This window comes from Pyrus communis, chromosome 12 (assembly GCF_963583255.1).
Source record: "Pyrus communis chromosome 12, drPyrComm1.1, whole genome shotgun sequence".
Taxonomy (NCBI): Eukaryota; Viridiplantae; Streptophyta; class Magnoliopsida; order Rosales; family Rosaceae; genus Pyrus; species Pyrus communis.
Genome location: NC_084814.1, coordinates 6,223,353 through 6,249,077, shown reverse-complemented (window position 1 = coordinate 6,249,077; position 25,725 = coordinate 6,223,353). Strand labels below are relative to the sequence as shown.

The 25,725-nt window shown below is 36.2% G+C and overlaps 2 protein-coding genes and 1 long non-coding RNA gene across 3 annotated transcripts; 2 read left to right on the top strand and 1 right to left on the bottom strand.

Moving 5' to 3' along the window:
* Window positions 1–8,402: 8,402 nt before the first annotated feature.
* LOC137709963 (WAT1-related protein At5g47470-like) lies at window positions 8,403–14,657 on the bottom strand. Its single transcript, XM_068448939.1, has 7 exons — window positions 14,575–14,657; window positions 14,370–14,435; window positions 12,087–12,203; window positions 11,606–11,846; window positions 9,026–9,187; window positions 8,706–8,857; window positions 8,403–8,487 (listed from the first exon to the last, which is right to left on the bottom strand). Exons 1-7 carry the CDS (start codon window positions 14,655–14,657, stop codon window positions 8,403–8,405), a joined length of 906 nt encoding a protein of 301 aa, XP_068305040.1.
* Window positions 14,658–18,725: 4,068 nt separating this feature from the next.
* LOC137710407 (uncharacterized) lies at window positions 18,726–19,874 on the top strand. Its single transcript, XR_011064976.1, has 3 exons — window positions 18,726–18,811; window positions 19,007–19,156; window positions 19,801–19,874. It is a non-coding gene; the product is annotated as an uncharacterized lncRNA (long non-coding RNA).
* Window positions 19,875–22,987: 3,113 nt separating this feature from the next.
* LOC137710406 (uncharacterized) lies at window positions 22,988–25,381 on the top strand. The gene is made up of 7 exons (XM_068449415.1): window positions 22,988–23,230; window positions 23,359–23,419; window positions 23,524–23,618; window positions 23,735–23,768; window positions 24,014–24,068; window positions 24,164–24,206; window positions 24,970–25,381. Exons 1-7 carry the CDS (start codon window positions 23,033–23,035, stop codon window positions 25,039–25,041), a joined length of 558 nt encoding a protein of 185 aa, XP_068305516.1. The 5' UTR covers window positions 22,988–23,032; the 3' UTR covers window positions 25,042–25,381.
* The last annotated feature ends 344 nt before the right edge of the window (window positions 25,382–25,725 follow it).

Below are 25,725 nucleotides of genomic sequence, written 5' to 3'. Positions count from 1 at the left end.
ACAATGGCAGGAATTTCCTATACCCCGATACACCTTCCCCAGCCTAAGACTGAGTATCTGGTCGAGGGTATCCGTTAGGGGTAGGTTTGGTTTGGTTCTGTTTTTTGCCAAAACTAGAAATTGAACCGAAATTACTATTCAGTTTGGTTCGGTTCGGTTCGATTTTCTGTTGGTTTATGTTCGGTTCAATTTGTATTTGGTTCGATTTTGGTCCGGTTTGGTTTTTTTTTTTTTTTTTTCCAATAGGAAAAAAAAATTCCTAAGAAAACAAAGCTTGCAACCATTTTGTAATCCATCTTCCAAAGGAGTATAAATAAATTCAAAATCTCATTTCAACATAATCGATAAAATAAGCATTCAAAATTTCCAATAGAATCAAAGACAATGAAAATAAACATTCGAAGTTCAATTACAATCAAGTCTTCCAAAGTCCAAAGTTAAATAAACATCAAAGTTCAAATTTTCCAAAAGTCCAAACTTAAAACAAACATCAAAGCTCAAGTCTTCCACCCCTAAAATAAACATTCCAATGTCCAAACTTTAAATAAATATTCACCTTAAAATAAACATTACAACTAAGATCATAAATTCAAGTAAACATACAAAGTTCCATGCCTTGCACATACTTCTTCAAGATCTCAAGATCAATGCTTAACCATTTCAAGCTTGAATGACAATTTGCTTGCTAATGCTTGGGTGGCCTAGTGGGCAACATAGCACCTTTTTTTGAACTTCCACTTGCCATTTCTACATACAAATAATAATAGAAAGGATACTAATTAAAATGTTATTTAAAATAATCTAACAAAACCAAATGCAATAAATAAAATTACCTTTCTCAACTTCTTTGCAAAACTCAATCTCCTCAATGTTTGGCTCATGATGTAATGCAACATGGATAGACCTAGGCTAATTTTGAGTACATATCAAAGCTTCCACCATTTTTGGACTTAAAGAACTACGATATGGATCAATTATCCGTCCACTTGTGCTAAAGGAGGATTCTGAAGCTATGGTTGATATGGAAATAGCTAAGATCTCTCTTGCAACACGTGCCAAAATAGGGTACTTAGAAACCCCATTCACCGTCCACCAATTCAATATAACAAAGTTCTCATCTTTTTCTCCTTCATTAGAATCGGAAAGATACTAGTCCACATCATTATGCACAACCCGGGCTCTCATTGCTTTTCTCATTTCACTTTTTTCCTTCAACTTTCTATTTCGGTCATGCTTGATGAAGAGTCTCCACTAGTCGTTTGAGAACTACCACCACTATTTATACTTTGTTGTGTACCAAAATACACATCTTCATGAATCTTGTAAAGATCAATCAACAAGTCTTTCACTGCATTTGTGGCACTTTCAACTTTTCTTCATCCTCACCAAATAGTATCTCAAAATAATCAACAACTTTATCCAATTTGTGGCGAGGATCAAGCACAAGTGCAATAAAAATATATTGATTCATGTCCTCAATTGAACCTCAATACTTGTCATATTTTTCTTGCATCAACATGAAGATCATGGACAAAAATTCATTATCTTTGTTTTCATGCAAGAGACTTTTGATCTTAAACAAATCACCAAAAGTAGTATGAATTGTTGGAGTATTAGAAAACATACTTTTAAAGTGACTTCATAAAAAGGTCTAAAAAAATTGCAAATATCCCCGCCTCACTCCAATCATCCATCAAAGGTGGCCCCTCCCTCATATTATCATGATTGTCTTTAACAAAGTACGGAAGGTAATGACTATCATCTACTTTTAATCTATCAAAAGCCATCTTGAACATTAAATCTGATTCCAACATTAAAAATGTGGAATTCCACCTAGTAGGGACATCTAAAATCACAAGCCCTTTGCTATCTATTCTCATTTTCTCAACACACCTTTTAAAGCTTTCCAATCTTTGAGGTGAAGATCTTACATACCTCACCGCATTACGAATGCTTTCTATGGTCACATTCAACAATTTTATCCCATCATTCAGAACCAAATTGAGGATATGAGCTACACACCTCATATACAAATATTTTCCATCATGCAAGAGTGCATTAGGAATCCCCCACCCACTTATTTGGTGCACCAAGTACCTTAAACCACAATCATTTGCGGAAGCATTGTTAACCATAATAGTTAACACCTCTATACCCCACTCTACTAAACATTCCTTTAAAAGTTGAGCAATAGATTCTCCTTTATGATTTGGATTGACACAAAAGTTCAAAATCTTTTTATGTAACATCCAATCATCATCAATAAAATGGGCAGTGAAAACCATGTAATTGGTTTGTTGAATAGAAGTCTATGTATCTGTTGATAGACACACCCTCAATGTCTTCAATTTATCCTTTTTGGAATAAAACAAGCTAAGTACATCCTTAGCAATTGTCTTACTACTAGGCACTCTTTACATAGGACATGCTTGCATGCAAAAATGGGGAAAACCTTCTCCTTCTACAAAAGTAAAAGGCAACTCATCTATAATTATCATCTTAACATAAGCCTTGGTTACTTCCTCTTAAGAAAAGCCTATAGCTACCAACTTCTCTTTCTTACCGGCAAAAGTTAAGATCTTTTGCCTATTTGCGACAAATATTTCCTTATTAGGACCATAGCTTCTACATCTTGCTAAATGGTTTCTTAAATTAGTTGTACCATTTTTATCCGGGTCGGCCATATATAATTGGGTGCAATACTTGCACAACCCCTTAACTCTACCACCCTCAATTTTTCTTTCAAAGTGCCCCCAAACTATAGACCTTTCATGACTTTTTTATGATTCCAAAAGAGCTTCTTCGTTACTTACTTGGTCACTTGAGTCACCTTCTTTTGGAGTTGCATCGGAGGGATTTTCGGATCCACCAACAAAACTAGGAGTTTGTCGAGGTGCCACCATGGTGTTTTGAGGCGGAGTTGATTCACCAACAATGTCCATCTAAAATAAAATAATCATACAATTAATTATTCAAATAAGAGAATCATTACAATTAATGAATTAATTATTAAACATAAGGGCTAAAGTCCTAGAAAGATATGACTACTTATTTCCGATGGTATACTCGAAGATGAGTTCGTTTGATCATGAGGGCTATTTGATTTTGATCTCATTGAGTTTGAACTTGAGCTTGAGGATAGTAGTTAGTACTACAAACTTATACAAAAGTAAATGTTAATTAAAACTATAAGATTCACTATCTTAAATGCAAAATGTAACATTCATTCTAATAATACCAAAACAATTACAACAATATGAAAATCCGAACTTGCATAATAAGTTAGCTACACCGTATAACCACAAAATATATATATATATATATATATATATATATATATATTCTTTGATTATGCAATGCATACAGATAAAGGGGAAATGAAAGAAAATTTGGTGCTAATAGATTATTACATTGATATAAGCATGTGTAGGTACTAAGGCATACTAATCGATGAAAAGCGGAAATCATTATGCCAACACATGCCTCAATATATTGCATCAAAGATAACGTGTGTTATCTCATTATATTGCATCAAATTATAGGAAAGCATTAGTACAACTATCAATCTGTAACATCAAATTATAGGAAAGCATTAGACAAACAAATTCAACCCCACTCTGCAAGAAATTATTGAAATGCGTTGGATTGGGACTGGAGGTTTCAAACGAATGACCTTCTAAAACTAGCTATAATCAAATACTCCCTCCTTCTCTGGCACTCTCTCTCTCTTCTCTCTCTCTCTCTCTCTCTCTCTCTCTCTCTCTCTCTCTCTTTTTCTCTCCCCCCTCTCTATACAATCTATAAAGTTACAAAAATATGTTGGATGGCATGCAAACGAACCTAGTACGACCAAAAGGTTTACCTTTTAATTTTGACAGTGAGCAAAGCAAAATACTAAAACCCTCCTAGAAAAATCTAAAATTACAATCTATTGAAATATCTCAAATTTTCATGACCACACTACACATATAATATATTGTTGCAGAAAGAAACGCAGATTAATAGAAAATACAAAGTATGAATCTTTTTCTAATCTTTATCGACAAAAAATGCAAATTAATTATTGAAAATCTGTAAAGGCTACTATTTGTCCAATCAGAACCAATTTGAACAAATAAATAGAACAAAAAAAATTAAACATAGAGAAGTGAGAGTGTGAGACTAACCTTTTGCTGTCGAGACTCGAAACGGACAAAAGAAGTTGACCGCAAGGTGTGAGAAATAAAGAATGAGAAGGGTCGCAGGTCGCGGGTTGCCGCTAGGAATGAGTGATAGAGAGTTTGAGAGAGTGATTGAAGACTGAGAAAGAGAGTACGCTTTGGCTGCGTAAACTGGAAAAATGGGAGAGATAAATACGTGGAGGCTTTAGGGTTACAGTTGGGGAAGAATGACGCCATTTCTAGAATAGGATTATTAATTAATAAAATAATTACAAATCAATGTCGTTTTGAAGAACTTCAGTTCGGTATTCGAACCCCAGAAACCGAAATCGACCCAACCAGATTCCATTCGGTTCGGTTTAATAGATTCGGTTCGATTTTTTCGACCTCGGTTCGGTTTTTGGTCCAATTTTTTTTTTTTTTTGGTTTTCAGTTTTTCCAACCCACCCCTAGTGTCTGTCATGATAAGAAGACCCACATCCTCGAGGGGCCCACCTTCTCCATCGAGGTGTCAGGGGGAAGTTAGGAAGCCACTTTCTTAAGGATAGCCTGGCTCCTCTTTATCATAGTAGCCTATAATTATAAAAGAAAGTTAATTAATATTTATATAACATTTATTTAAAATGAATAAGAATTATAAATTTAAAAATTACAAAAAGTAAAAAGTGCAATATTTAATGAACATTTAAAAAAATAGGCGCCAACATTTTAATTTGGAAATTTTGAAGGACCTGTAGCGACGAAGTTATCCCATTTGTTGCGCAATATGGTATTGCACGACGATTCACCCTTATTCGTCACCCAATGTTTAATGAACATTTAAAAAAAAAGGCGCCCATATTTTGATTTTGAGAAATTTTGAATACCTTGCATGACAAACTGAACTTGTTGCAACGTGCAAACTTCCAAATGCGACGAATGCATCCCTTGTGTCACGCAAATCTATCTTGAGCAAAGAATTTTCTTATTTTCGTCGCGTTATTACGTTATGTGCATGACTTTCTAGTATTTGTCTCTTTGAATTGACTTTAATTTGTTTTTTTTAATCCCTTATCCAATTACAAATTTAATAAATTAAATTTTTTTTATATACAAAAAAATTAAATATACTTAATTGCATTGCATATAAGTCAAAAGTCATTAATCCTCATCCTTGATACAATAAATATCACTATCTTCACTTTGATCACTTTCAGTCTCCTATTCATCCTTATCCGTTGGTACATCAACGACATCATCCGCACCCTTAGGTGGATTGTCTTGGGAGATTTCCAAGATCAGTTGTAATTGAGTCTATAGGAATTTCGATTTGAGGACCCCTACTACCTGAAATGATTCTTGGACAATATTAGTATCCCAAAGTGTTCCTGCACCAATTTGTGTCAAAGTTTCAAGGAGTTAGTCGACAAAGTTGTTGTCATCGTCATTGTCGTCAGGATCTCGGTCCAGAATATCATATTGTAACGTCCCGAAAATATTACTTCGGAAGCCAATTACTAAGATAGGCCCAAATAATTCATGGTTAATAAATCTCCTCTTAACCACCATAAATTAAATTCAATCCTATTATTGCTGCATCTAACCATCTCGTTAGACTGCCTACATATCCTATGAAGGGATCAAGTTATTCGTAGTTCACATTTAAATTTCAAATCATTTTTGAAAATATTCAATTAATAGAAGTGTTCCACATTAGTGTTAAGTTATCAAAGCACTTCAATTGTATTCCAAATACGTAAATTAGAATAACAAAATATGCATCAAATGGCAGTGTTGGCCCCCTAGCCACGCACCGCCGCGGATGGCGGTCGACCGCCTCGACTCGTCGGAAAATATCAACTATTTTTAAAAATTCTCAAATTTCATAGAACAGAAGATCTCAATGAGTAGAGCAAGTTTTATACCCTTGGCCAAGTCAAATTTGGCAGGAAAAAGTCCCAATTTCACTTAACCCACTGGAACCCTAGAGTTTGAGTGGCCTCTATCCTCTGATGTTCCGCCGCACGAATTCACTGGTCCTCCATTCCACTCCACGTCATAACGCCACTGCTTGTAACCCCTCTTCAACCCCTCTTCCATCAACTTCATCAACTCTTTGTTCGTATCATCAAGAGTATAGTTACACTATTACACATATATTCAAATAATTATTTACAACATATATTTATCACGCATAACCTTTGAGCGACGAAACCTTCGTCGTGCAAAGTACGAAATAAATGCCATGATTTCAACGCCACCGACCATTGCTTTGCACGACGAAGTCTTGTCCCTCAATGTTATGCATGACCAAAATTTTGTCGCGTAATTAAGTCTTAATATGCAGTAAATACGACGCCTTAAACGTTAACCGACTGTTTCACAGTGTTTTTAAGCGGCGAAATCTCGTCCCACAAAGGTTTTAGCGACAAAAGTTTTGTCGCGTAAAGCCTTGCACGATTAACTGAAAATATTTATTTTATTCCATCTCGAAAACAGTTTCTCAACAAAATAATGTCAATATTATAATATTTTGGAAATCTGTTCTTGGAACAAAACAAAATAAATACAGTCCATATAAATTTATTTTTCCAAACTAATAATAATTCAGTGTCATTATTTAATAAACCATAAATAGACTAATAAAAAAAAAAATTCTAATAGTCCGCTAGTCCAGCCACTCTTTGCCGCTCTGCGTCACGTTCAACATCAAACTTCAACTCCCGAAAATGATACTTGAACACGATGTCAATGCAATTTATCGGATTTGCGTCACTTTTGTCAATATCCCAATCAGGCTGATATGCAAAAATAAATAAATTACATATCACTATTATATTTTATCTAAAGAACTAAATTTTTATTTAACTAATTAATAATTTACACATACTGCTAATGCATCTATCATGACCATCTTTATCTCCTCGAGAACGTCTCTCCAAGATTCCCAATTCACTCTGCATCTATCACGCACCAATACCCCGACGTCACCCCTAAACTTGTTCACCATATCCGACTTCTGATAACATACTAATTCTGTGTAAGTGATTCGGTAGTGGCTCTTAGCTGAAGAAGTGTATCAAACGCATGTCACATCTCTCTTCTTTTTCTTGTCTACCAACAAAATAAAAACTTATATTAGTCTACTTAAATATTTAATTAATTAAACAAACAACAAAATTTAGTATGTATTACCTTTCTCGAAACCTTCGCCCTGAACTCTTTTTGACGAAGGACCACCAGAGCCCCCATCGCGTACGGAAAAACAAACAAAAATTTGAATAATAGTTCGATGAAAGTAAAGAGTTTTCGGATTGAATTGTGAAGAGAAAGAGCAAAACTAGCTATTTAAAGGAATTCAGACTACTTTGCGCGACGAAACCTTCGTCGCGCAAAACCATGGAGTAAATACCGCATTCAACATTTTGACCAAACAACTGACAGAACCTTTGCATGACAAAAAATTAGTCGTGCTTTTTTGGAGCCAAAAATACAGGCATTCGTGCATTTTTGTCGCTTAAGCTACTTTTGTGTGACTAAACATGGTGTCGCTCATGATGTTTCTCCCGTTAAATTATTTCCGACGGGTTTGAGCGACGGAATGTTACCTTTGTCACGCTAACCTGTTTTGCGTGACGATTTTTATGTCGTCGCATAAAGTTTGGTCGTGCAAATGGTTTTTCTACTAGTGTTATGCCTAAAATAATTCAGTACTCATTTCTCAACTGGGAGTTGATTTTCACTCACTCCTTCTTCTCACACGCTCTGCTTATTTTCTGATCATCGAATTGAATTAATCAAATAAAATCAACAGACAATATTCAATAGGATTGTGTGACCTACTTTAACTCTCACTTTGATCATATTTGTCACGTAATGCATATTAACCATAATTGATCGTATTTGTCACGTTGTGTGTTCTAGAAAGTTCTTTAAAGAACGAAAGCACATAAAAAATATTATATATAAAAAAAATTATTGTAGTTAATATGCATTGTGATTTGTTTGTACAATACCATATACAATGCTAGCTCCATAGCAGCCTCGACTTGATTTTGTATATAATAACGTTTTACTACATCTAAAAACCCCAACCCAGTGGCTCAAAAATGATGTAACAGTGTGGTCTTAAGTGTTTAATTATTAACTCCTGAAAGAATGCCTGCCGAATGAGTCTTTTTTTTTGCTCAACTTGTAGGTTATATATTTTCTGTGTAGCTTTCCCAAATATATAAGAAAAGAAAACCCTAGATTTGAAATGTCTCAGTTGCCCGTATCCATACTCTTCTCAAGCACCATCTCTATAAAGTCAAATATTCCAAGTGGTATTTGTTGCCCCTTCATCATTCTGCAAAAACACAGTTAAAAATGCAGGAACTCTTGCTGATTAATGTCGAGCATTATTAAGCTAATTTATAACATATGTACTGAATTTTTCAGTATACGAATTGTATCGTCACATTAACACTAGTACTGTGCGTGAAAATCATGCACATTCCTTACGGCTGATTAGTCTATATATAGCCCCTAGAACGATTCCTTCAAATTTTATTTTAATTAAAGTACCTTCCAACACTAATGGCATCTCCCAATGTTACAACTGAGAGAACAACTGAGAAGACTGTTCCAATAGGGCTAAACATGGAAACCAAAACCGGCCCTCTTTTCTTCATTGCCCATCCGTTGAAGCTCACACATGCTCCGCTCACTGCACCTCCCTGTGAAGATTTGATTAAAAAAGCGGTGTTAAAGACTGCAGTCATATATACTAAGCCCTTAGGACTAGCCGGAGTGATGATAGGTGGAGAAAGTGATTAGGATTACGACTTATTATACGTTCAATGCATATGAAAGTATCAAAAAAGACACAAGAGAAGCGTACTCACCAGTAGAGAGAAGCCAATTAATTGTCTTGCACTCACAGGTGGCCAGCCAGTTTCTATTTTGTGGTCTTGAACATATTGTACAGCTGCAGTTAGAAACACTCCTATCAATGATGTTATGACGCACAGGGACATAGGTGCAGGAAAATCACCCAAGGTTGTAGCCTGTCAAACATCACAAAAAGTACAAATAAATAACAAAATATAGTATATTACGCAAGGACAATCTTCTTTTCCTAGACAAGTGTTTATGTTGTATGACACACCCCGACCGAGATCAAGGAGTGCTGGCCGTCACACGAAGGTGACGTAGCCATGTGCACGTGCGGAAGCTAATAAAGTAGTAATATAAAAAGTACGAATAATTAAAAACTAGCATACAAAGTACTAAAACAAGTGCTAGCGTAAGTGAAACACAGATTCAGAGCAAGTCCACAGCAGTCCAAAAGAAAAGATGCGACAACAGTACACCCGAAGGTGACCTTACGCTGGTGAGTGTCTGTCAGAAATGCCGGAAAAGCCCTCTGGGAAACCACCGAAACTGCTAAGCAACTAGAACTTGGAGGGGCGCAAAACAAAAGCGTGAGTGGGCAAAAACAAAGCTTTTCGAAAACCATTTAGTAAACATACATTCTAACCCCTCGCCGTAAAACCTGTATACCTCCCAGAAAATAAACATATATACGTATGTATAGATATGCCAATCATGCTCAAGGGTATGCCAATCATGCTCAAGAATATGCCATGTCGGAACCTCATAATGAAATGTAAGTGCTCAGGTATAGATCGTAATCATAACATATAATCTGGCAGCCGGAGTCACCTAACGTGACCTGTACGGCTACATATAAAGCTCAAATCTCATACTCAATAACTGAACCTGCCCACGAGTCGGAACCACCTAAAGTGGTATGTACGACAGGCCTGGGTGTAATACATATATACGCTCTAGTGCTACGATCACGTGAAGGCTGTGCGAATAATCGCGGGTCACCTACGAGTCGGAACCACCTAAAGTGGTCTGTACGACAGGACTGTGCACCTAACTTGGATCCAAGCTGAGCATGTGGTGCGGGAGGTGAACATCACATGAAGGACTGTGCCCTACTCTGGGCGGGAGCACTAACACCGGGGGTGCAGGTTATTAGCTCTCTAAGCATCTCAAACTACTACTAAATGTAAATATGAATAACACTTACCTGGCACTTACCTGTGCGTCCACAGCACCCAATATGCATATGTATATATATATATATATATATATATATATATATATGCAACTACTAACATAACCAACGATGCATGAATAACGACAATGTAATGCATGGCATAAACTAATAAACATTAATTCAATTTCTGGGAAAATATAGTATATAGGTATATACAGAAAACCAAAAGCCCACTCACTGGTAGGTGGAAGGGTCGTAGCCCCCCTACCTCGAGTGACCACGCTCGTCCTCGGGATACGTATCACCTATATGCGAAACAACTATAAAAACGTCAATTTTAAAGCACATAACCAACTTCTCGTAATAACTTCTCATACATTGCTCAAATTGGACAAATGAATATACCAACGTGCTCTACACAACCTCAGGATCACACCCATATTTTTAGAAAAAATTTTCTCCGCCGCACGCGCCCCCACGCGCCGGCCACGCGCAGGCACGTGCCTGGCACGCTGACGGCGTCAACTGACGCCGTAAGGAATATTCCGTCAGTTTTGACAGATTCCGTTAACGGCGTCAGGAATATTCCGTCAGACTTGACGGAATATTCCGTCTCCTTCTCCGGCGAACCTCCGGCGCCGGAAAACTGGGAAATTTTAAAACCGTGTTTTCTCACTCGTTTCTCAACCATTTTTCATGATTCTTGCACCAAAACGACGCCTAGAACTAGTAGAACAACGATATACAAGTTTTAAGGGTCAAAAACCACCAGAACTTACCTGTGCAAACTATCCAAAACCGGCCAACTCTGACCACGGTGATCCTGACGTCAAAACTCTTCAAACGAAGCACTCCGAGGCTCCTTGGGACACCACCAAGCTACCTACGAGCTTCAAATTTCCTAAAACGTTAGTATTTACGTTCGCATGAATAGTACTCAAATCGGACCACCTTGAAACGACGTGAAAACGTTAGAGTTCTCACCTGAAAATGGTACGATCGTGCTCCTCTCAACCTCACGAGCTTGAAGGTGTACTTGGTTTCCTCGATCTGTAAGGGTTTGGTGTAGTTGTGTGTGTGTGCGTACGTTTCCAAAGAGAAGGGAAGGAATGGAGCTCGGGAGAGAGAGAGAGACAGGGAAAGGGACAGGGGATAGAGGAGAGTGACAATGTGTGTGTGTGTGGCCCAGCACATGCCACACCACACAAAACAACCAATAATGTAACGAAAATGAACTAGGGGCAAAGTAGTCATTTCACACGTACGATTTCGATAATTTCGGGACGGGATGTCACATTGTAGGTCTGTAAATCTGTACTACACATTTTAAAAAACCAACCGTATCAATGATTCAGATTTACAGTCTGACCACAATCAACGTTAACAGTTATTTTCAACCTAGTTAAATGTTCACCTGCAAGACAGTATTGCTGGACAAAACAAACACAGCAGCAAGGAGATACAAGCGACCAATAATCTTTTGCTTATCAAAGAGAAATTCAGGAGAACTAGCTCGAACTTGGGGCCCTGCTTCTGTTTTGGTAGGACTGGCGGCGGTTTGCATTACGCTCAGTGTGATAGCTCCTACTACACACAGAATTGTGCCTAGAATCTTCATTTTGCTGTATATGCAACTAATTTTTACTCTCTCCAATCTGCATAACCATTGTAAATTATGTTACTATCTACTTTTAATTCAACAATTTTCCGTACATGAGATTTGCATTACGATTTTCCAACAAACACGAGACTAAATGTCATTAATCAGACCAAATGGTTATCCGCATGTTATGTTAACTATTCGATTAGTTTGCCACTTCTTTGTCTTCATGTTCTTCTTACCATTACATTTACTTTGGAAAAAAAAGAAAGAAAAATGATGTAAGGTTAAATACCTAACAGTACAGGCGATGATGAAAATAAACCCAGGAGCAAGGTTTGGCATGGCTGCTGCCATTGCTGGTGAAGTAAATTGGATCCCCTTTAGAAATAATGTCTGGAACAAAGTTACCCTGCAAAACAAGAAACAAAGAAATCAAATTAATACCACTTCTTCTTTCATGGCTTTCTACGTTTATTTTTTTTTAATTTAGAGAAGGAAGAGGACAAGAAAGTGTAAAAACAATTTAAATTTAGGGTGGTAGCAAATTTACACCTTTTTTTACCTTCTACAAACTCTCTCGATTCCAACGTTAGATTGAATAAATTAAAGAGAATCAAATGATAGACATTAACAGAATATGGTTGAAAGGTAAAAAGAGTGTGTGGATAGTACCACCCCTGAATTTAAAGAATCTATATATGTTTCAGTTCAAAAGTTAATTTATATTGATTCAAAACCAAAACAATCATCACTAAGAGCCTGTTTGATAATCATTTCAGTGTTTTGTTTCCATTGTTTTAAACATTGAATACTAAAAACTTGTTTGGTTACTGTTTTAAATACAAAAGCCAAGTCAAATTTGGAAAACTCAAGAAAGTAGCCTTTTTTTTAATTTTTTTTTATCATAGCATCTGCATTTTATTATCAAATCAAAGAGAGATCACAACTTTGTGATATAAAGGGAAAAAAAATAGAAATGAAATGGTTATCAAACACCTCGATTTTTTTTTATGAAGAATACTATATGTACTTCAATAAATTAAAACATGTAAAAGGCATGCAGCTCAAGTGGCTATATATGAAATTTTTACCGTCTGATTTTCCGACAAAAAATTATTGTGTATTAACAAGCTTGTCAATTTCTTACACAACTTATAACCAGAAAACGAAATGACACAAAAATAACAGGTCACCTATTAAGAACCCGTTAAGGTAATGAGTTTGACATGACACGATTCGTTAAGATAACTAATATAACACAAAAACGACACGAATATGACAAACACAATCAGACTTCCAAATCTTTCATTTACTCATACTGTGTGTACAATAATTGGAATTCATGATATGGATTTAGGTACATGCACAAACTGTGGAAAAAAAAAAACCCTAATCCAGAATCCGTGTTTGCACACCTCTTTAAAAATTTAAAATGTTCATCCCACGTTTTTAGGGAAAAAACCTTCTCTCACACGAACACCTTAAATCCTCACACATATAGTGTGAGCTTCATCTAAAGAATTTGAAAGAAAAAACTTATTTATTCTATATTATTAAGAAAAAGTAATATTAGGAAGATTAAATCTGTCAACCAAAGATGATAAACAACTATTATGCCATTTCAAGTTCAAAACTTAAAGATTTTTTTTTTTGGGTACTTTAATAATATCACTAGCACTCTCCTATTTTTTATCCAAACCTTTACATTTCAGTGTCTACAAAGGGAAATTTGCTTAAACATCACCTCGATCACTTATTAGGAGTGCACGCAAATACCATTACAAACTAAAAATCTTGTCGATGTACCATACAAATTCATATTCTAGTGTGAAAGTATTATCTCCCTTAGTTTTTGTTAACAATTTAGTCAAAACATATATCTGGAGAGCATGTAATATTTTTTAATCATATTTTTGCTACTTCAAGACCTATAGACGAACCAGTACTGTAAGAACTTCATTAACAGAAGCTTGTGGGACACAGATTCCACCTCCTTCGAGAACAAGTTGTAGCTAACGAAATTCTTCCCCCAAGTTGTCTAGGAGTCTTAGAGTGGTGAGAATAAAAATGAAAAATGCTCACTTGCACAACATATAATTAGTTCTGTTGAAATTTCAAACGAAAAATGAAAGAGATCAACATAAACATATTTCCATGTAAAAAAGATAAACATATGAAATCATCAAAACTCTCAGTTATGTTTGTCCTCATCTTTTACCAGGAAAATACATTAGCTTTGAAAGTTCATAAATTATGACTGGGGGGAATTCAAAACATGTATTCAAGGTCTTCTGACCAGCAATTTCCAGCACAGGTTTTAGAAATAACTCAAATGAAATATAGAAGAAAAACCTAAAAAAATCCATTGAGAGTTTGGTGAAATTGAAGAACACTAATTAGATTGCATATCCTAAATTTAGAACGAGTGATCCTTCACTTTCCACATTATCAGGAGAGAAAAAAGGTAGCACAGAATAAAAAAAGTGAATATCTTAAAGTGGTTTCCAGATAAAATTCAAGGGAATTATGCAAATTATAACTAACTAGAAACAAAATGATTTTAGAAATTTCGTACCCTCCAAAGGCGATCAAAACCAACTGTATCATGAACTTCAAGCTGATTTTCTTCGCCCATGTGTGCCTGAAACACAAATGTATCATCAAACATCGAAATCTACTAAAACCAAACTATTTGTAATCTAAAAAAGACCGAGAAATTAATTAATATAATTACTTTAATTATTAATATCCTAGCTGAAGAGAACTGCGTATTTACGTACCTTTCAAAATAAGCTACCAACCCCACTATTATTGCAACATCTTCAATCACCTCTCTCTTCATCCTGAACAATACTTCCACCATATTTTCCTTGTGATTTTTCCTTCTCACCACAAAAAATTCAGATTAAAACCCTAAAACAAATATTGTATTTCTTGCTGCTGCTGCTTCGTATGTCATCGTCTTTCCTGGTTTTCCAGCTTTTGGGTATTGGTTCTTGGTTTCCGTTACGGTTTGGTATTTCCGTCCTTGCAGTTTCGTTTGGTTAAGTTTTCTCATCAATCGTGTTCAGCTAACGTTCATGGGGGTTGAGACAGTTTTCTAGATTTTATTCTCCAGTCTTCTCTCATGGCCTTTCGGGTGAAAGCCAATCTCTCTAGTCCTTTTTTTTCTTTTTTGGGTTAAAAGGAGGAATTTTATAACAAAGTCCAAACGGAGACAGTACAAAAACCACAGCCTCATAAATGAGATAGATACAAATGAGACGTCACTTATACAATCATCGGGTATGGGTTCTCAATTATAGGGTACCTAAGGCATAAAAGAAAATCACAAAAGATGTGGCTCGGCCCAAAAGCTAGAGCCCACCTGAAGAGGCCCAAAAGTGACCCCTCTGAAAAATCTGGTAACCATAACCCTAAAACCGCTGCAGAAGTGACCCCTCGTCAACAGATCACCCACCGCTTCAACCGCCGCAAACAGGATGAAGACGACCGGCGAACAGAAAAACAGAGAGATACCATCATATAGAGCAATAAAAAAATCCTTCAATGCTTCAAAGTTGGTGAAAAGAAGCCCAACATGCAAATCAAGAAGAACCAAACCCATCCTGGACGCCACAAATCCGGTCCTTAGACGAAAACAAACGCAAACGAATGCCTAGAACCAAGCTGTAACCAAAAAGGTCAGGTGGTGTAAACACCATTCTAAAGAGATACCAGACCTTTGAAGGGGTGACAACATATAGTTGTCTCTGACCGGAAGCAGATTCGAAGTATTGGAGGAGATTGAGCGCAGAGTCCCAAAATCAGCCCCAAGAACCCCAAATCAAAGGAGTAAGACCTTGAAACATGGGCACAAAACCCGGAAACAAAGTTTCGTCCACACCACCAGTAGGTGGCAAGTTGCTCCACTGATCCATGAAGGGGATCGGGGCGATCGCAGTTGCGGGGAGGGACAAAACATCTGGAGATAGATCTCCAACCACATCGGGAGCCGAGACCATCGCAGTACGAGGAAGAAAGAGGGAGGAAGATAAAAATGAAAATTGAAAAGGGTGGCTGCCAACGGCCCCAAGCGGAAGTTGGAGGCCGACGGCGGAAGGGTTTCAAGTTTGTTGTTTCTGCTAGGCTTTGTTAGGGAGAAAGAGAGACAAACCCAGTGTCGATCTTTTTAGTAAATAAAAAACATAATACTTGCATTCCCATTTAGAATGAGTTCATTCCCCTTGTGAATAATGCCTTTCTTAGTACAAATTTTATAATTGAAACTATTTAACTTTTTAATTTTCATAAATCATCCTACAAAAAATCATTTCAATTAAGATCATTTAGTTATTTAAATATTTAAATCAAATCAATAATGTAGATACCAAGTAACATATTCATGATAAACTGTCTATTTGTTTAATACGTTTGGATGATTAAACGATCCCCAATTTGAATGATTTTTTCTAAGAGTGATCTTCAAATAAAAATTAATCAATTGAACGGTTTTAATTGTTGAATTTATTCGATTAAGATACATTATTTGTAAATAAGGATACGTGCATCCCCACATTGGAGGATGCAAGTACTATCCAATAAGGGCCCGTTTGTTTGACCGGATTAGGAAGGATTCGACTGGACTACACTGTAATCCCTTGTTTGGTCTGCACCAGGATTAGGTTTAATGACCTTAACTCGGACTCGCTCGGATTATACACCTCCTTACGAGTTCTTAACGAGGATCCCCAATTTCGGGCGGACTCGTAAGCCCTTCTGATAGAGAGAAAACCGCGAGAGAGTCACTCGTCCAAGAACCCCCCAAGGTCGGTCGTCCTGCTCGTCCTCATCTCTGTGTCTTTCCTCATTGTTGTCCTTGCCCTGCTCCCTCATCGTCGTCCCTATCATCTACCATTTTCAAACCCAGATCCCACAAAATTGGAAACAAAAGGCAAAAATTTCTGCAATATTTCCATTTTCAAAACTAGATCCAAATCCAAAATTCAGAACAAAAAAGCGAAAAAAAAAAAATACAAAATTGATGTGCGTTTGAAACGCTCAGCAGCTGTGCTCACACTCCACCTAGTCCAGACTCCCTGATCGTAGACCTTTGCTAATAATGCTGGAGAAGCAGACCCATGAAAACCCAAATGACCCAGACTCTGAATGGGTTCTAATTTGCCAATTGGTCCCCAAAAAAAATTAAGAAGAAAACAGGGAGATGAGCAGAGAGAAATAGGAAGAAAAAGATGGAAGAAAACAGGGAGATGAGCAGAGAGAAATAGGAAGAAAAAGATGGAGATGAAGAGAGAGAGAGAGAGAGAGAGAGAGAGAGAGAGAGAGAGGGGCGAAGAAGAGAGAGGAAGAAACAGAGGGAGAGGGACAGAGCAAACTTGGAAAAAAATGGGGAGATTAGCGGAAAAGAATCAGGAATGGGGATGGGTGGTTTCTAGAATGAAAAGAAAGATAGTGGTAGTAATAAAATATTACTAAATGTGTATTAAATAATATAAAATATTAATAAAATATGAATTAAAATATATTTGTTATTATCTAGCTTTTTAGTCCGACACTGCACCAAACGCCTCACTAAATTAGTCTAGCTTAGTCTAATCTAAACCAGTCCAGCTTAGTCCCTGAAGCTAGTCCAGTCCGAGATAATCCGGTGCAACAAACGCACCCTAAAAGGTTAAGGGCTTTTCCTTTTCGAAATCTCTCTTGTTTTCATCTCCTTTATTTGATAAGTTTAGTTACGTGCCCAGATTGTTGCTTCTTATTCTTTTTTAAAATATTGGATTTGACTCGCTAAATTCTCTCTCTGAAAATGAAGGACTTGATGGTGGAACAGCGCTTGATTCGATACCTTAATCTACACTCCACAAGGATTTTGTGCGGCTAGACAATATGAAGTTTTAAAAAATAAACCACCTTTTGACAATATGGTACGATGGAGATGGTAGACCATATGGTACCACTTCTTTAATAAAGATATGGTTCACAAATATAAGTAAATTCCACTTTTATTAGTGAGGTGATACAAAATAGTGTAACAAATGTAGTATCTGTAGCATTTTCTAAATAAATTCACTCAATGGTGAGAATATGGAATTATGAAGTAGACGATAAAGGTCTCAATCGTGTAACACTTGGGTTGTGCTTCGCAGAGGTCTCAATTTTGTTAACTACTCATCTTTCTGGCCTCTTCGTGATGAGGTAGACGTATCCTCAATAACTTCACAAGTAAAGGACATATCCGAATGTGAATGCAAAGGTAAATGATTTGCATAAAATCATCTTGAAACCAAAACTGAAGAATCACTCGCATATTTATGGTTTACATTTACTTGGTGGTTTCATTATGTCTTTAATACACTTATTTATTTTAAGGTTTTGAACCCCATCAGTTGTTAATTTAATATCTAATCTAACAAAATTTATCACAACTAGAAAATATGCTATAGGACACCGACTTGAGGGCACTATTCTTTATCAGTGGCTTTATAAACGTATGTGTCACTGTTGTTTGAATTTGGTGTCTTAAACATATTCAACACCATTCATTGGTGTCAACTGTAAAAATTTTGACACCAAAGTCGTATTGTTTTGTTTTTTAACTTAAGGATTCAGTTTTGCTCACCTGTTTTTTTTTTTTTTTTTTTGGTCAAAATTAGTTTTATATTCAATTAATAGATTCCACATATATTTTCACATCCATATAAAATACAAAGTTATCGAACCCTAAAAGATATTTACCCAAGTATCTCTCCTCGAGCTCATCGACTCTGTCACTCAATTCGACTCGATTCTCTCTCGCCATCTTGCCTTGTCGTCTCCTCCACCACCCTGGTATCATCTCCTCCACCACCCCGACATCACGACAACCTAGCAACCTCGATTGTCCCTCAACCTCGAGTCCTCGACGACATCCCGAACTTAGAGAACCCAGGCACCCCACCACCCATCTTCTTGATTTGTCATATCTCTCGCAAGTTCCATAGCGCAATCTTGTGGTGCACATTGCACTCAGTCTCACACGTAAAAACCAAACCCCATTTTAATCAGATCTGTATTTTTTTTTCTTTTTTTTTTTTTTTTTTTTAATAAAATTTTGTTTTAAAATTAATTGAATTAAACCTGTATTTGTTCATGTGAGATGTAGATGGATATGTGGAATTGTTATGGGGTAATAAGCATTCAAAGGGTTTTGACTATTAGGTTTTTTTGTTTCAGATATTTCTTAGGATCTGGGTTTTCTGATAGTGAAAGTCTAGGTTTTCTGGTGCATGTTGTGGGGGTATCTACACAAATGAAGCTCTAGCTCATGCTCAATGTCTTCTAAGGAGTAGAAAGTCTCTTGGGAAAATAGCATTGTTGTCTCAGGTAATACTCTCATCTTCTAAAGAGTAGAAAGTCACTCTGGAATGGGACTCTTATTTTTCTGTTGCAAAGTAGTGACCAGATCTACATAATAATTACAAAAGAATAAGAAATCACTTAATAGACTAATGGCTTCAGAGATAGTTGATCTTCTTCCATGGGATGAGTTAGCTATTACAAGGAAGAATAAGAAATCACTTGAATCATAGAATCAACGGGTTGTAATTGATTTTAATTGTTTCTACATGGTGTTAATGGCTCACGTTGCACTGGGTTTTTCAAGCAAGCAAAAGGAATTAGTAAGTCCATTATTCTCCTAGGTTATTGGCTTTGAAATAATTAGTTTTGAATATGAAGACTGATGGAATAGTTCTCTTCAAATTCTCTCGGGGAGGTTGTTGTGTGTTTCGTTTTGTTAATTTCAATATTTATCATATGGTTAGGCAGATTGAGAAAGCAAAATCTATATGTGAGTGCCTGATTGCATCAGAGGGTGCTGATCTGAAACTTGAGGAAGCTTTTTGCTTGTTCCTCCTGGGTTAGGTATATTTTACTAGATGGTGAGATTCGCAAGGATGGATTGATTAAGGATCCTATCTTTAGTTTTACCAGATGGTTTATGTATGTGTGTATGTATGCCTTTGTAGGCCAACTTTTTTGGTAGTGACAAGAGGACTCCTTTGAGCAAGAAAAGCAAAGTAGCTCCACAGAAGTTGTCTATATACCAAACCATTTGTATATTCTAATATCCTAGGTTGTCTATATACCAAACCATTTGTATAGTCTAGGTTCTCTGTATACCAAACCATTTGTATATTCTAGGTTCTCTATATACCAAACCATTTGTACTTGCACTAATTTAATATGTCTCCATCTCCAAAGTATTTATATGTATTTTGTAAAATAATTGTGCGATGTCTTTGTTATGTTGTTGTGTTTTGTTTGAATTTTGTAGAAGTTGAACACTTATTTGATTGTGTGCGTATAAAAGATGTGCTTCCCATCTCTTTCATGTAGATCTACCCTTTGATAAGGCCCAGGTAACTCTTTCATTGACTTGAGATTAGGTCCTATTAATTTTTCAAAGTATTGTAGTTTTCCCATATATATATAATAGTTGTGCTTTTGCTTTCAACGAGGTATGATTGTTGTGCTTTTGCTTATTGAAGATGATTTTGCATGAACTTGGTGTCGTAGAAAACTTACGAAAATTTACAAGGATTTGAGAAAGGGTAGCCATAAGTAATGTTTATATGAATTTGAGCACTTATATAATAACAGTCCAAATAGCTGGGGTTGCAACTCCAACCCCATAATTAGCTTGAGTGAATTTCTTCTTCTTTAATTTTTAGGTAATACTTTTCAGTTACAAGTTGATAGCTAGTTGATTGATTTCTCTCCCTGTTATTTTCAGTTACAGGTTTATTATTTACCTTACTTACCTTGACATCAAATTAAACTGTACCGAACTAGACTTTGTGCACTATGAGCATAGATTAATTGGGTTTGTTCGCTAATTGTTGCATGTGGTATAGTGCTCAATTTTTTTCTCTTGTACCTCCACAGGTTTATGAGAAATTTTTCTTTCTAATCTCGCATAGCAACTCCATTTTTATCACTATGTAAAAACCACAACTTCGACCCCAAACCTAATTTTGAGCCATCTCCATCTCTGTGAAATTAGAAAACGATCTCTTACAAGCAAAACGGTATGATTTTGTCACTCTCTCTCTCCCTCCCTCCCAAAATTTCTCACTCTCTCTCTCTCTCTCTCTCTCTCTTCTCTATAAAGATGAGCTAGGGATCTGCACTTTCACCGACATCGGCAAAAAAGCCAAAGGTGAATTTCTGCCCTTCCCTCCTCATTCATCTAATTATTAACCTTTCAATTTGATGAAGAAGAAAAGAAGAATTCAAGGTATTATTTTTCAATTTTTCTTCTTTAGTGGAGTTTATCTTTTGTTTCTCCAGAAAATAAATTTGAGATATGTTAGCTTTTTGTTCAGTTTTTTTCAGATACAATGTATTTCTTTTTTTCCAGATACAGTTTTGCCAACATTTTTTTTCCAAAAACAGTGTTATATATATATATATTTTTTTTCAAGAAATAGTGTTATATTTTGGTTTTTTTTTTCTTCCAGATATAGTGTTTGTTTGTACACAAACAAAACAAACACTGTATCAGATTATTTTTCCTGAAACAGTGTTATATTTTGGTTTTTCCAGAAACATTTTTATGTTTGGTTCTTATTTTTTTTCCAGAGACAATGTTAGGTTTTTTTCCAGAAATAGTGTTATTTTTTGTTTTTCCAGAAACAGTTTTATATTTTTGTTTTATATTTTATATTTTTTTTCATAAAAAGTGTTAGTTTTTCGCCGATTTGTTTTTTTTCCAGAAACAGTGTTAGTTTTTCCAGAAACAATGTTAGTGTTTTTTTTCCAGCGATAATGTTAGTTTTTTTTCCATAAACAATTTTAGTTTTTCAGAAACAGTGTTAGTTTTTACACAAACATTGTATCTGATTTTTTTTCTAGAAACAGTGTTAATTTTTTTGTTTCCAGAAACAGTGTTATGTTTTTCCAGAAACAGTTTTATGTTTTGGTTTTTTTTATTTATTATTATTATTATTATTTTTCAGAGACACTGTCAGTTTTTTTTTTCTAGAAACAGTGATAGTTTTTCTTTGATTTGTTTCGACGATGGTTCTTGTGTGTTTTGTGCTTCTTTTTCTCCAATTTGTTCACATGGAGGTTCTAGTATGTTTTCCATATCTTTTTTCGCCGGTTTGTTTCGATGGAGGTTTTGGTATGTTTTGCACCGCTTTTTTGCTAGTTGTTTCAACGGAATTTCTGCCATTGAACTTGTTTCGGCGACTTTGTTCCGATGAATGCTTCATTTTTCAACTTTGATTTGGTGGTTTTTGAAATGGGGGAATTCGATTTGATAGGAAGACAGAGAGTTATTATGGCGGTTTCGTGCTGGTTTGAGGTTGGTGAAGAGTCAGGACAATATCGAATCATTTAGGGGTATTTACGGAAATGTAGATTTGTAATTAGTTGGGCTTGTAAGTTTGGACCATGGACAATGGTTTTGGATGGTTTTTTATTAAACTTTGAGCTCTTTTGGTTAAATAACATTTTGGGATGGTTTTTGGTTAAATATTTGTTGGTCCAATTCCCTTTCATTAAATCTCCCTTAATTTTATGATAATTCATTAAATTTGATGAGGTGATAAGATTAGGACCCTTATAGGTCTAACCTATAATCCACATTTGCAAGAGTTTATGAAGTTATAAAGATGGAGTTGTGACTTGTGAGGATGGAACAGCTTATACTTTTGATGCGTGTCTTGGCGTTACAAGTAATTTTATCTATCTATTACTTAAGAGTAGTCTACTATTCTATTTTAATTTATTTATTATTTCCAATGTATCTGTGTGTACTTTCTATTTATTTCCAATGTACCATTAAAAATACTTTTGAACAAACGATGTGATCTACACTAGAGATTTTGGCGAAAATTGAATCTAAGACCTCACTTACAAAATAAATAGAAATATCATTAAACCGTAATACTAAATGACATTATCAAAAATACTTTGAAGCCTAGCGCTTCTTCCTTTTTGTCAATGGACGATCCAAGGCTTTGAGTGGTCATCAGAGATTCAGAGGTGGTCTTTTATTCGCCATTGGAGTAGCGCTATGTCTAATGAATCTATTGGGCCCCCCTGTGGGCCTAGCATCTTGGTCTGTCATTGCTTGTGGGCCCTCTCATGGCCTTATGAGCTTGGGCGTGGACCCGGGAGGGAAGAATGTGCGGTAGATATGAAATCAAAAGCCTGTATAAGATTTTATTGGTTCTAATTATTCTATTGCCAATGGCAATTAAAATGCAAATGCAGTGCCCGCTATCAGTGCCAGTAAAGTGTTGTTTGGTGAGTCCGAGTCGGAGTGGCAGAGGCGGAGGCACCGCCGTCGATTCAATTCCAATGATAGCCGCCGGTGGTCCCAAGTGGGCCCAGAAGACCATAACTCTGCCTCCTCTGAAGAGGGGTTGTCATCTCGTCACGCCCAAGGTAGCTCCTCTTTTGAGTTTTGAATGTCTTGATTTGATCCATGCATCCAATCCTAACCCTAACCCTTGATTTGAAATTTGAATTAAAATCAATCGCGGAATTCACGAAACATGTGTCTTGTATTTCAGATAGTGAAGGAAATTGGGGAGGACTTGTCAGAATTCAACTGTGGCCTTGCCCATCTCTTCTGTAACTTTGCCTGCCTAATACTCTTTTCTTTCAATATTTGTTTTTTGGTTGTTTTGAATCATATTAATATGTGTGTATGTATTTATTTGTGGGTAATATTGCAGTGCAGCACACAAGTGCTTCTCTTACTATCAACGAGAATTACGACTCTGATGTTCGTGACGATACAGAGACATTCCTCAATACCATTGTTCCTGAGGTTAATTAGTTTCGTTTTGTTTCCTTTCCTTTGTAATTTGATCACATGACTCACATCACATGTAGCACTAGGACTAGCAAGCATTGTATGATGTTTTCTTCTTCATTTATTTTCAGGGGACCTCTGCACCGTGGAAGCATACCCTTGAAGGTTGGTATTTCGATTCCATTTCAGTCATTCAGTCCACAGCTTCCATCTCTTCCTCTGCGGAGTACTTTGTTTTTCTCTGTTTGAACCCAAATTGCTATAAGCCTGTAACTTTGTTGGTGACATCTTTGAGTTTGCATTAAATGTATTATCATATGACTGCTAGCTACTGTGGTGCTTAGTAACTCCGATTTTACTTTTCTGTAAAGAATTCCAAATGTGGATGCTGAGTTATCTGAGTTTTACAGGACCAGATGACATGCCAGCGCATATTAAATCATCCATGTTTGGCTGCACACTGATGTAAGGATATCTTACTAGCTTGTTTCAAGTGTTTATATGTGCTATGAGGAATTTATGGCCTCGTTGGCATTTACATGTTCCTTGTTCTCATGCAGGGTTCCAATTACAAATGGAAAGCTTAACATGGGAACTTGGCAGGTATGTGAAAGTTTAAACCATTATTCAACTTTTTCAAGTTTTCTACTTGTAAATGGCTTGGACCTCTCAATCCTGTAATCATGGGTTATAATAGAAAGATTTTCACCTATGCTCTGCTTAATACATATCTTGGACAACGGCTCATTATTCACTGTAGCAATAGAACTTAAAAAATTAAATTCTGGAAAATAGAAATGCATCATGATGAGGGAAGGTGAACCGCAGAGTTGTACTTAATAAATTACTGGCTGCAAAAGAACTTGTTATGGGAACACTTGCATTCTAAGCATTCTTCTCTACTACCGTTGTAGTGTCAGTAAAGGCTAGAACTATTTTTATATAGACAGATCATGTAAGTTAAAAAAATAGAAATGCCTTGTGTAGAATGTTTTGAATGCCAGTGGTCAATGGCGTTAATGCATGGTGAAATATCTTACAGACCTTACTGTAAGCAGCTTGACTAGTCGGAAACTTCTTGTATTTGGTTGTGTAAGTTGATTATTGAGTATTAGCTCCTGAGAACAGAATGATAGATAAGATATGCATAGGCCTTTTCTTAAGATTTCAGCAAGGCTTATAACTTCTAAGAGAACTTGAGTGAGGCAATTAATGACTCTATCGAATTACTCTTTGGCTAACAATCCCTCCTTCAAATTCTGTTTCCGGCGCATTGGCTTTCTAATAAACCAAAATTTTTGAACTTCCGGTGTGTTATAGCTTTATGGAATTTGTATGACTTTTCCTTGTATTGATGCTGCTTCAGGGAATATGGTTGTGTGAGCATCGTGACTATCCTACAGCACGGAAAGTTGTGGTTACCCTTAATGGAATATGAGATGCTAAGATTTGGATTTCTGTCATCCAAGTCTGCAAATAAAGTCGTACTTAGACATCTGGTTTGTTGATGGGAACCTCCTGAAGGGATGTTAACGTCCTAGCTGTTTTCTGCATCTCTCTGGCTGAATGTTTAGTACCTTGTTACATGTAAAGGATTTACTACTTTTGTGATGCAGACTTGTAGAAAATGTAAGAGCTATTATCTCGTAATAAGTTACTTATTCGGATTGCCGAGGTAAAATCCCATGAAATTGAAGATTTACCAGGCTCGATTATTGTAATGACCCTTAAATATGTCACGCATGAGCTACATCTAGGAATGCATTAAAAAAACTGAACCAAATACTTAACCGAATTTAAAAAACCAAACCGAATCGAAATTGGTTGGTTTGGTTTTAGTTTTAGTGGTTCAAAAATGAATCGAACCGATTTAACCACTAAAGCGACGTTGTTTATGTACTTTCCCTTTAATCCTAAAACGACATCGTTTTTGTCCCTTATAATGACGTTTTTATAATCTTATAAGTTGATAACACTACTTCTTCCGGTCTTCTTCTCCATCTTCATCCCTCACTCTCCCTCTCCGCTGCTTTCTGCTCCTCACTTCCCCAAGAAACCCAAATCCCACCTAAGAAACCCAACTCAGTCGAGGCAAGCTTTGGCCCGCCCCCTCCTTCACCGA

What these genes read in the sequence shown, in the direction of transcription:
- LOC137710406 (XM_068449415.1), top strand. Translation starts at nt 23,033, where the DNA reads ATGGCAATTAAAATGCAAATGCAGTGCCCGCTATCAGTGCCAGTAAAG. An exon ending in GTCATCTCGTCACGCCCAAG is followed by an intron (nt 23,231 to 23,358) that starts GTAGCTCCTCTT and finishes CTTGTATTTCAG; the next exon opens with ATAGTGAAGGAAATTGGGGA. An exon ending in TGGCCTTGCCCATCTCTTCT is followed by an intron (nt 23,420 to 23,523) that starts GTAACTTTGCCT and finishes GTAATATTGCAG; the next exon opens with TGCAGCACACAAGTGCTTCT.
- LOC137709963 (XM_068448939.1), bottom strand. Translation starts at nt 14,657, where the DNA reads ATGGTGGAAGTATTGTTCAGGATGAAGAGAGAGGTGATTGAAGATGTT. An exon ending in TTGGTAGCTTATTTTGAAAG is followed by an intron (nt 14,436 to 14,574) that starts GTACGTAAATAC and finishes TTTGTGTTTCAG; the next exon opens with GCACACATGGGCGAAGAAAA. An exon ending in TAATTGGCTTCTCTCTACTG is followed by an intron (nt 8,858 to 9,025) that starts GTGAGTACGCTT and finishes AAATCTTCACAG; the next exon opens with GGAGGTGCAGTGAGCGGAGC.